An 11,814-nucleotide genomic window follows, 5' to 3' on the forward strand; every position below is an offset into this window, starting at 1 on the left:
TCGAAGCTAGTCCAGTCAGGATACAGCGATTTCCACCGGTAGTCCATAACTCCCGTTACGAAAAAAAAAACCCATTAGACAGCAGGGTTTTCCTGCACGGTGATTGGCTGACGATGACATCATCGATTAATATGACAGCTTGCTGTTTTGCGTGGGTATGGTTCCCCGACCACCAAGCCAGCGTTGGTCAAGACAACAAAAGAGTCTGTGTCTATGCATGTGATGTAACAGGTCAAAGGTGCTTTTTGTGTGTTCTGGTGAATGTCGTAATTTTTAAACAGAGGAGCAGCCTCCTTCTCGGATCTCTTTATTGCTATCGACATTATTTTGAATTGTCACTATTTTGCACTGTAAGACACCAATCAACAAACAAATAAACATTGCTCGTTTTATACCATGGGGCGGGGTCCCTTTGCAATCTTAGTGTTATTACGTTTACTGCAGCTCCAGTTGAATAAATACAAAAAACGAAGGGCAAACTAAATGTTAGTTAGGCGCAGTGGCGTATCATGTTTGGAAAAATTATAATCTGTTCAAACAAATCTGAAGATGAAAGACCTGGAAAAAAAGTAAACTTCAAGCAAGTCATTATTGATCTCACCTTGGTCTCCAGCTCGTAGTACATCCATCCAGACTCCTCCTTTACATCTCCGGGGTACTCGGTCTTCGTACCATCAATCAGCTCGCATATACCCGATAGATCCTTGTAATTCACGGCCAAACATTCCGGTTCGCGGAGGCAGTTGGCCAAGCATCTTGCTGGAGATCTAACTCTTTTTAGAGTCCGAAGTAGATGGTTCTTGAGAGCAATGTTTGATCCAGCGGATTGGGAAAACGTAAACGAACGCGAGAGTACTTGAGCGTGAGCCTGAGTTAGAAAGTACAAGCTTAGAAAAACAGCAAGAACATAAATCTTACCAAACGATTGAGAAATCTGATTGAAATTCATTTTCAGCTTCATAAAACTGTTTAAATTCGTTTCGAAAGAAAGGTTGAAAATAACAATGAAACGTCGACTCCGTCACGAAATTTCTCGACAAAACCGACTGCCTTGAAATGCAACATTAAGTAAAACCAACTGAACCAGTTATGAAACAAATACTTGCGCACTAAATATCTACATATGAATTGATTTCTTCATCCCAGAGTCAGTTAAAAGGCCCACACTCTAACATCGAAAAATTAAAACTAGTTACTATAATTTTGGGTTGATATTTCTCTTTTGGTATTATAATTTTTTTCAAACAGATTTAACAAATAAAGATTCAAAAAGTTTTTTTTTTAATCTATATTATTGTTTTCTGTGTCGAGCCAGATTCAACGGAGCCAGAAATGACTCCGATAAAGACCTTAAAATAATACTATCATTGCAAGAAATATTAGCAATGAGCAATAACATAACATCTTATTTATACTCCAAACGTTCAGCAGATGATAAAAAAAAACCTGAATGGTTCATATTCCGTCGTCGATTATTTCGTCTGCGTGTTTACAATTATAAGCTCAAGAGCGAAGAGAACGTTTTCCTCGGGTCAGTGGCAACCATGTCACATGTTAATTGCTCGTGTGTCTAATACAGACTTGAATTTGTGCCACTGGATCTCCCAGGATTAGTGGATGCAGGGAGTATAGACAAGTGAATACAACTAAAAATAATAATATACATGACAAATACTTGGTTTTAGTGAACAATCAGTTTATTAAACCTTTTAAAAGTGTCAATTTACAGTAAACATAGCTAAAGTTTGGTATAATACATTCTTCTTGGTACTATAGCAGATTTCTATCTACTGGTTTATCGAACAGTGAAGATGTATTTTACAATCACATGTTAGGTGAACTTTAAACTACCATTTGATGTTAATCTCAAATGTTTGACTACATACAATATGCCGTTAACCGATTCGCAAACCAATGTGATCAGTATTACATTGAATCGTAACCAATTGATGTTTTCTCGATTCGCACAGTTCTGTTAACAGAGAAGAAGAAAAAAAGGAAAACAATTATTAATTTTTCGTTTTTAATGAAACTGAATTCTAAAATGTTGATCTGACCGTTTAAAGATAATGATGGTAGTAGCTTCCCTTAAAAAACTACTTGGTGATGTGCTGTATTTTGTGGGAAATGAGTGAAGCATTTTCAAGAACATAGTTTTCGGTGAGACATAACTTAATTTTCATGTATACAACGTATTAACGTGACTCTCCTGAAAACATTGCACTTTGATTTTCTCTTTTTGTTCTCAAAAACTTGACGACTAATGAAGCTGAACTTTCTACAAATAAATTAGATTACATGCACAGGGAGTATGAATTCCTGTCATGTCAAAAAAAAATTGATCTACAAAAGGTACAAAACACCTTAAAGGCAGTGGACACTATTGGTAATTGTCAAAGACCAGTCTTCTCATTTGGTGTATCTCAACATATGCATAAAATAACAAACCTGTGAAAATTTGAGCTCAATTGATCGTCGAAGTTGGGAAAGAATAATAAAAGAAAAACTCCCTCGCAAAAGTTGTGTGCTTTCAGATGCTCGATTTCGAGACTTTAAAATCTAATTCTGAGGTATCGAAATCAAATTCGAATGTGTTAGTGGAAACTTACTTCTTTCTTAAAAACTACGTAATTTCAGATGGAGCTGTTCCTCAAAGTGTTTTATACTATCAACAGCTCTCCATTGTGTGTTACCAAGTCAAGGTTTCATGCTAATAACTATTTTGAGTTATTACCATTGGTGTCCAGTTAAAACAGCTAGTGGGTGCGTTCGATTAGCTTCCCTGGGTCGACCTCGCCGTGCTCACTCGGGTGGGCCCCTGACAAGAGCTAAACGAACGATCACTCACCCTCTGGTGGTGACGTCATGCACCTCGGGCCAGACACCCCCCCCCCCCCCCCAGACACACCCCCCAAGTGACCCGTTCTACAAGCAGGGCACTTGTGGCTGACCCGGGTGAGCCCCTGGAATGACGTCAAAGCAATTCGAACGTACTCGGGGCAGACTGGGGGTCGACTCAGGGAAACTAATCGAACGCATACAGTATAATGTATTAAATACTCACATGGTTTATTGACTATTAACTGGTCACGATGTTTACATGTCGGTGAAGAGAAGAAGGTTGGGTGAGAGGACTCCCTTGTTGGAGACTCTACCGGAGCTAGCATCAGACAGAATCTTGGCTATAACCTCATTGGGGGTCAGGCTGGGGCTCTGGCCCAGGATAAGGGCAGCAACACCTTCAAGAGAACATGGCATTCAAATATTACTCAATTACTTCAAATGAAATTATACTATAAACATTAAGGCTCTCACAGTAATGTGCCATGTGTGTAGCAACTATACTTTACAAACATGAACAGGTAACTATTCATGTTTGTAGTGTTGTCATTTGGCATATGAGGAAGACTCTGCTATAGTGTTAAAAAGTCATGCCATTAACTGTTGTTTGAATTCATACCATAGGTTCTTTTGGTTGGCAAGCAGTTTGCAACAGCTAATTCTAGGTTCGTAATTACTAGCAATGGTATCGATTAAACCGTACACTGGCATGTTCGTCCTCCCAGTGTCAATTTAGAATTGATATAAATGATCTAATCGAAAATGTGGACGCTTTCGGTAAGAAAACATCTGTGATAACTTCATAAACTGCAGACACTGCAGAAGGAACGATTTAAAACAAAAGGCACCGAAGCTGAGGACGCAGCTTCGCAAAGGCCCATCCTTAAACATGTACGAGTCTTCCGTACTTCGGATGGGACGTAAAGCCGTTGGTCGGTCCCGTGTGTTGTTTAGCGCACGTAAATGAACCCAGTGCAAAAGAGAAGGGGTTTGTCCAGGTGTTCCTTATTGGATTGGCTGCATATTCTGCCACAGCACCTTGCAAACAATTACATGGTGCTATGTTAAAGGAGTTGGTCTCATAATTTAAACGTACTTCCAGATATACCTTGCAGGAAAATGTTGTACTTTAAAGCGTCTTGAGCGTCACTGGGTGACGGATTTGAGCGCTATAAGAAGCCACTTTTTTATACTGTTATTATGTTTACCTGAGACATGTGGGCAAGCCATGGAGGTACCGCTGATGGTGGTGGTAGCAGTGTCGGATCCTCTCCATGCTGAGGTGATGTCCACTCCGGGGGCGAAGATGTCAACACATGGTCCGTAGTTGGAGAATGAAGCTCTGACGTCACTGCTGTCGGTGGCACCGACAGAGATAGCCTGAAAATAATAAGTAGTGTTCAATCAATGTGTATAATCTACATGTAGTTTCACACGTTGATTTTAGTCATTGATTGTGAATAGGAAACTTATAAAACGTCCGTAAGTCTTGTGTTTATTTACTTGTTTCCCTTCTTCTTCTTTGTTTGCCTTAGTTTGTGTGTACGAGTGCTTACGGGAGTGTCATTGTGGGGTATTTTAGACGGAACGCTGTACCCCACAAGGGAATTTGTTTTTCAACCTTGACCCCACAAAGATTTTTGTTGAAAAGGAAATAATAGAAGAACGAAACAAGGACCCTACAAATCGGAACCGTAAGGTTGCTTGGTCGCACTGAACAACGCCCTAAATTGGACTTTACCGAGTGCATTTTGACAATGTTTACCCAATGAAAAAAACTAAGTCTTCGTTGTTAAAACTTGCAAGAATGCAACTAATTAACGCCCTCTTTGGAGCAGTATTGACAATGTGCATACGTAGGGATTTGAAACTTTGCATGTTGTAAGTATAAATTTGAGGTTTTGGCGGTAAATCTCTTTTGAGTAGTGTTGGTTTTTGGTATACTCACATCACGAGCTCTGGCAGGTGAGAAGTCACAAGCATCAGCATTGCTGTTACCTGAAGCTACAGAGACGGTGATACCGGCCTGGACCATGCTCCTAACAGCCAGATCAATGGACAGAGATGAACCACCACCAAGAGACATGGAAGCAACGGCGGGCATTTTAGCGTTGGCGGTAACCCAATCCATACCTGCAATTCAAACAATCAATACGATTTATGTTTTATTGATTTTTGTTTATTTTATTACACTTCACACTGGCAAAACACACTGGCAGACTTGTCCGGAAATTTCAACAAAGGGATAAAGAGACTGTGTTTAGTCTATGTTGATATAGCCCAGGGTTTATGGCAAACTATACAAATTAAGACAACGGAGAGCTGTTGATATTTTAAACCTAGTGAGAAACGGCTCCCTCTGAAGTAACGTAGTTTTGGAGAAAGAGAATGTATCACTTTAATATTAAGATACTTCAGACCTGAAGCCTTTTATTAGGCATCTGGAAGCACACAAATTCGTGCGACAAGGGTGTTTCAAGTTTCTTTCACTATTCTCTTGCAATATCGATGACCAATTGAATAAAATTTTCACAGATTTGATGCTTTTAGCGTATGTTGGGATACACTAAGTGGGAAGACTGGTCTGTGACAATTACCAAACGTGTCCATAATGCCTTTTAATGTGCATTTGCTTTTACTCCAAACAGTAAATATGTCGTGTTCCCTGTGTATAGCGGCAACGCAGAATTCCAATGTTATGAACAATTTAATTGTCAGACTATTATGTCATTCTATATTTAAATAGGCTATATTTCGATGCGAGGTAATGGGAGACTTTTGGGACGCTTGGTGGCAGCAGACTTACCCGGTAAAATCCGTTGTTCTCGGTCATGTGCGCACGCTCATAACTACGTAAACAATGGAAATTTACATGGTAAGTCTGCTGCCACCTAGCGTCCTAAAGTCCCCATTAACATGTCGACTACTTACCATCGATGATACCGGAGAAGGATCCGGATCCGAGGCATGAGAGCACACGGACACCAATAAGATCAGCATTCTTAGCAACACCCCATGTGTCACTTCCGACAGTTCCGGCGCAGTGAGTTCCGTGTCCGTTGCAGTCGATACCCTGAAAATCACAATGTATAACTGGTCTGTTAAGATCCTAACTTCATAACACTTTGACGGTGACTTGACTTTAAACAATCAGCTTTCCATGAAATTTGCCGGTTAGTTGACCTTAACCATAGAGTAAGGACACCTATCTCTATGCCCTAACTAACCACCTTTTCAAGACATTTACCAGTAAGTCGATTTTAACCCCCAAAAAACTTCCTATAACACTGCCAGTGACTTGAGTTGACCAATCATGATTGTACAAATTTGCCATTGAGATGACCAATCAGCTTTCAAAAACATTTGCAAGTAATTGGACTTTAACCAATCAATTTTGTGTAACACAGTGACTTGACTTTAACCAATGAGCTTTCAATAACATTTGTCAATGACTTGACTTCATCCAATCAGCTTTCATAACATTTATCAGCTTTCCTTAACATTTGCAAGGAACTTAACTTTAACTTTAAGTGGCACACGCAGTGTATTTTTCAAAACCTCGGTGTGTGTTGTTGAATGGTGAGAGTTACGCAATGTTTTGGATTTCATAACATTCAATAATGCAGTTTAAATGATTACTACACTACTGATCAATTCGATAATTGTCAGAGTTCAATTCAAAGTTAATCGGTGACTGAAATTTATTATCAAGGCTTGATCGATACGGAAAAGTATCTCTCAGTGAGATGGGATTAATGGATCGATTATTGGCATTTGAAATACTCACGTCTCCACCCAAAGCATCGTAAGCGGCAACAGCACGTCCGCTGAACTCAACGTGGGTCGGGACCACTCCAGTATCGATAACGTATACACTGACACCAGTACCATCGGCTGCAACAAGTTAACCAAACAAAAAATAGGTTAGCTCAGTGCAGAACGAGTACTTTGCAATTACAATAAGGCTTTATCGCAATTAGTGCTTTCCCTTCAAGCTACGGCTACGGCTTGCAAACGGTGTTGCTAAGGACTATCTATATTATTAATTCCCTAACCCGCGCCATCTTGGATTGAAATTAGAAGGTCCTGTGGTATGGCATCCCTGTGGAATTTAACACTGTTATGTCGTTTCAGACGTCGGGTTGCAAGTCTACAAAAACCCTGACCCGAACTCCCTCTGACGAGTCGTCTGATTGGCTGATTATTATCATTAGCTGATGTAGCCACCATTTCAGACTTGACCTTAGTAGAAGTACTTTTCAACGCCGGATGCTTTTTTTAGGCGTGAAAGTTTGAGTGTACTCATTTTCGGTACATTACATGGAGACCAATGACAAAAAAGGGGGGGGTAAAAGATCTCCATATAGGGGAATGTTAGAGATGCTCCAGAAGGAAATGTGTGTACACGTTCTCTGCGAAACTGTCAGGTGCTTGCAGGGACAAAGGAAAGAACAAAAGAACGCTCTACAGGGATGTCTTTTAGAGAATGCTTGAGGCAGGCGTTTGGTAAAGTTGAGCTAGAGTGAGAACTACCCAATGTGTGACCATTTGAAATTGTCCCACTGTCCAGTCTTTATATAAAATAGATATGCTTTAGCGGAAAAGTATTACCTTTTGTATATTTTGATATTATTCATAATGTGAGATTTGCAAAGGCCCTTTTCGAAACGACTGGATTTGGCTTTGGATTCGGCTCAGGCTAGCGTGGCTCCGCGGTTGTTTTGAGAGTGGCGCGTGCTTTGCGTATACGCGCCAAAGGTTTCAGACGAGAGGACGGAGCCTGAAAAACCGAATCTAAAGCCGAAGTCGTGGTTTCGAAAAAGGCCTTAGAGTTATGAGTAATGGTTATATATCTTACCGGTTGGGGTGTAAGCACCATCAAGGGGAAGATCTCTCTGGTTGATACGGTCAAGACCCCAGGTGGCAGTAGCCAGAGACCTGACAACACCATCCTCCTCAACAAACTCAACGAAGTCCAAAGTGCGTACCTAAACACATTACAAAGTAACAAAAAAAAGGGTTTCAAATTAACAAAACCGAGTTGAATCTGGTGTGTGTGTATGCTTTGTATTGGTTTGTTTTTGCATTTGTGTAAGTTGTTTAGGTTTTTTCCACCAAGTAGTTTTCTTCACCTTTTCATTTTTTTTCTTCTTCTTTTTGTTACTAGCACCCAAACAAATTGATGACTATTACAGGGCTAATGTAAAACAAAACGAAATGTAGCAGGTCAAAACCAATTAGGGTTTTGCTAAAGGCAAATTCATGGTATGCTTAATTCGTTTAAAGGAACAAAAAAGTGGTAAGATTGATATGTTTATTGACACAACAGTCTATTTTGTGCCCCACTCGCCACTGTATACCGAAGCTAAGCGGTTCTAACAAATTGAAGATAACACCGTATGGAGAGGTTTGCTGTAACACCAAGTGAAATATCTCTTCTGAGAGCAGTGTTGGTTCTGAAAAGGACAGCTTTTCACTACCAAGATATGTTGTTACCGCAAAGCTCTCCATGCATAGTCCCAAATTCTTAGAGCAGTAGTTAGCTATATTTTGTCTAGAATCAAGGGAGATGTACTTACGGTCTCGAGGGCCTTCTCGCTCAGTTGAGCGGTGAGGGCCTTCATGACGTTCTTGATGCGCTTGAAGATACGGGCCTGGAAACGTCCGGTGTGGAAGAGACCCTGAAGCCTCTCAGCCATAGCATCAACATCAACATCATCCTGAAATAAACAAAGAACAAAATAAGGAAATCATCGTCAAATTTACTTGTTTTGTAAAAGCACTGGGCACTATTGGTAAATACTCAAAATAATTGTTCGCATAAAAACTGACTTGGTAACGAGTAATGGGGAGCTGTTGGTTGTATAAACAATGTGAGAATCGGCTCCCTCTAAAACAACGTTGTTTTTGAGAAAGGAGTAATTTTTCACACAAATAATAAACATCTAAGAACAACAAGGGTAGTTTTTCACTCAATATTTTCTTGCAACTTCGGTGACCAATTGAGCCAAATTTTCACGAGTTTGTTAATATTTTATGCATGTTGGGATAAACAAAGTGAGAATACTGGTCTTTGACAAACGTCCAGTGCCTTTAAAGGCATTTAGATTTCACATAGCTTTATAAAATGAGGTGTTTGGCTAACGATGATAAATACTGATATATATTATTATACATTCCTACGTTAAGCTCCCCTGAGTTCTTTAAATAATTGTTTGTAGCCCCATACCAAGAGTGGCTTTTAGCCTTGTTTGGGCGAACTTGCATAAACAATTTAAACAAAATAAAATCTATAAATTAATGATTTTGAGAGTTTAACCATCAATGTCCTACCTTCAATCCGATGATGTAACGTCCAGCGATCCTCTCCTTGGCCTGGCGAAGGGGAGCGAAAGCTCCACTTGCGACTACGACCAGAACGGCCAGGGTGCACAGGGTAATTCCACGCATAATTGCTGCAAAGAAACAACATTTATATAGTTGTTGATTATTTTGGCCAATCACTCTTCAATTATTCAATCAATTAAAAAAATGAAAGAAGAACTGACAATAGTCTTTCATAGCCATTTGTTTCAACGAAACCATGTAAATTGTGAAATCTCTCATAATGTTACAAAAATAACGTAGTTTTTCCTCAATATAGTATGAATAGTAATATGTATCTATGTATCTTTGAATTAAAACAAGGTATACGTGAGTATGGTGTAAACTACCAAACATTTTGCAGTCTTGGTTAAAGGGTACGAATACCGTTGTTTGTGAGAACCGTTCAATTGTTTTAGTGCTAGATATATATACAATAAAGCTACACTTTGAACAATTATTTTTAAAAGGTGGTAGCGATTTTTGCTAGATATTTTAGAGTAACCCGTACTTGGAATACACAATCTGAGCAACGTTTATGGCAGTATTGTTTCTCAGATTCAAATTTGGATGGAAACTTTTATACTTTTCCCCATAACCACACTACTTCTAGGAAAAATTAATGACCCTCAAAAGTCATGTAGCCTTCTTCTAACCAAGTAAATGTTAAGTGCCAAACAAACGTATACATCCCCTTAAACGTAAAACAAATGTTACAAACTCTCTAAACTAGATATAACAAAAAAGTGTATAGAAACCGACTATGGAAAATAAAATACATATCTGTAAAAAAAGGTTGTTCAACAACAATTAATATACATCAGTATGTAATGATATTTCATAAAGTCATCTGTATGGCTTATGGTACTTGCAACTATCGGCCTGCATCAACCACCATCCGTGTAAACGGCAATGTTCAATAATACAATGAAACAATATACCATAACAATAGAATGTCAATGCAAGGAGTTTACTCACCTTCAGTTCAGTCTTCGCAGTGATCAGACAGATGAATGACTATACAGTGGAATATCGCCCATATTTATAGGTTTTCCGTCAACACTTTCCTCAACGATTTACCTGAACCAATAAGCTGATTATTGGTCCCTCTTGGTATTTTCTATAAAAAAGTTGATTTCCTTTTATCTCCCGCTTATAATTAAGAGTTTTAAAGATAATACTTGCGTACTTAAAATTGAAATTATCTGGATTCGTCCCAACAATTGTAATACTGTGTGAGACCTAGTACAGCTGCACAATATTTTGAAGCATATTCGATTAGTTCTTCTCAAATCCGCTGACCACATGGTGTCATGTTTGTCCGCCCCACCCCTCCCATAACCTTTCCCCTACCTATCAACCAACATGATTTAACGCTTACAATGGAAGATCTTTATGGATGGACGCAAGATGGCAGCAGACTGGGGTGCACCACACTAAAAACATCGACTAACCTTGGCATAAATTCACTTCACAGGGTCGCACTCAGTAGTCTCTCAGGTTTTTTTTTTTTAGTATTGAAAATTGTAGTTTGAATCTTAAAAGGTCAAAATATTTTCAATTTTAAGCAGGTCAGTCTTTCTATAAGTTTTACTTGTAACCTTAGAAAGTACTTCCGAATTTTTGTCTTCCCAAATAATAATAAAAACCAATTCTTATATAGCGCATTTCACAATGACCGTATCAATGCCCTCGCAGGCACCCATTTATACCCCTGGGTGAAGAGAATCAATTATAGTAAAGTATCTTGCTCAAGGCCACAAGTGTCACGACCGGGATTTGAACCCACACTCCGGTGAATTAGCACCAGAACTTGAATTCGATGCTCTTAACCACTCGGCCACGACACGCTACAAACCGACTTCCAATTTCATAAAGCCTCCCAATTTCCCAGAAGCCAAATAAGAGATATTTGAAGCCTAAATTTGCCAAAGTCTCCTCAAACACAGAAGCACATGGGCCGATTTCACAAAGAACAAAATCTTCACAAATCTTATTCTTCGATCGAGACTTACACAAACCTTATTCCGTTTCACGAATATTAGAAGGTTTCAGTATGAGAGTAGCATACTATTTTCAAAAACTGTTACAACAACTATATTAAAACAATTTATTTAAAAATAAATAAAGAGTGTTCTGTCACGGTTTTGTGTTGCCATTGTCTTACCATTTTCTAGGAGCAAAGTTTAAGGCAATGACGTTTTTTTATCAGTGTGTTATCACTAATTACTTAATTAATATCATCGTCAGTTGGTAAGTATTAGTTTGTTCTCACATTACTATTAAGTTGATATCAATCTCATAAAAGCTTTTATCTTGGCTCTAATAACATAATTACAGGCTTTTTTAATCCCATTATTTTGCGATACCGGTTTACAATAACAAAATAATTTGGAAACAAAGTTCGTTGGTAAACAAACTACATAACTTGTCTTTGTGGTTATGAAACGGGAATTATTAGAGTTGTCTTCAAACACCAACAACTTTGAAGATATTCGACGCATGTAAACAGCTACCTGAGCGAAAATTGTTTTACCGAGAATACTAATTTAACTTATTTAAACAGTGCTTGTATATCATTAGTTTAAGGCAGGTAGGTCTACTACACTG

At 38.8% G+C, this 11,814-nt stretch overlaps 1 protein-coding gene across 1 annotated transcript; it reads right to left on the bottom strand.

Moving 5' to 3' along the window:
* Positions 1–1,675: 1,675 nt before the first annotated feature.
* On the bottom strand, positions 1,676–10,274 carry LOC139940479 (aqualysin-1-like). Its single transcript, XM_071936753.1, has 10 exons — positions 10,183–10,274; positions 9,175–9,296; positions 8,421–8,561; positions 7,700–7,829; positions 6,629–6,735; positions 5,773–5,914; positions 4,790–4,974; positions 4,050–4,221; positions 3,065–3,239; positions 1,676–1,972 (listed from the first exon to the last, which is right to left on the bottom strand). Exons 2-9 carry the CDS (start codon positions 9,289–9,291, stop codon positions 3,097–3,099), a joined length of 1,137 nt encoding a protein of 378 aa, XP_071792854.1. The 5' UTR covers positions 9,292–9,296; positions 10,183–10,274; the 3' UTR covers positions 1,676–1,972; positions 3,065–3,096.
* Positions 10,275–11,814: the final 1,540 nt, after the last annotated feature.

Source organism: Asterias amurensis, chromosome 8, assembly GCF_032118995.1.
Source record: "Asterias amurensis chromosome 8, ASM3211899v1".
In the NCBI taxonomy this organism is placed as follows: domain Eukaryota; kingdom Metazoa; phylum Echinodermata; class Asteroidea; order Forcipulatida; family Asteriidae; genus Asterias; species Asterias amurensis.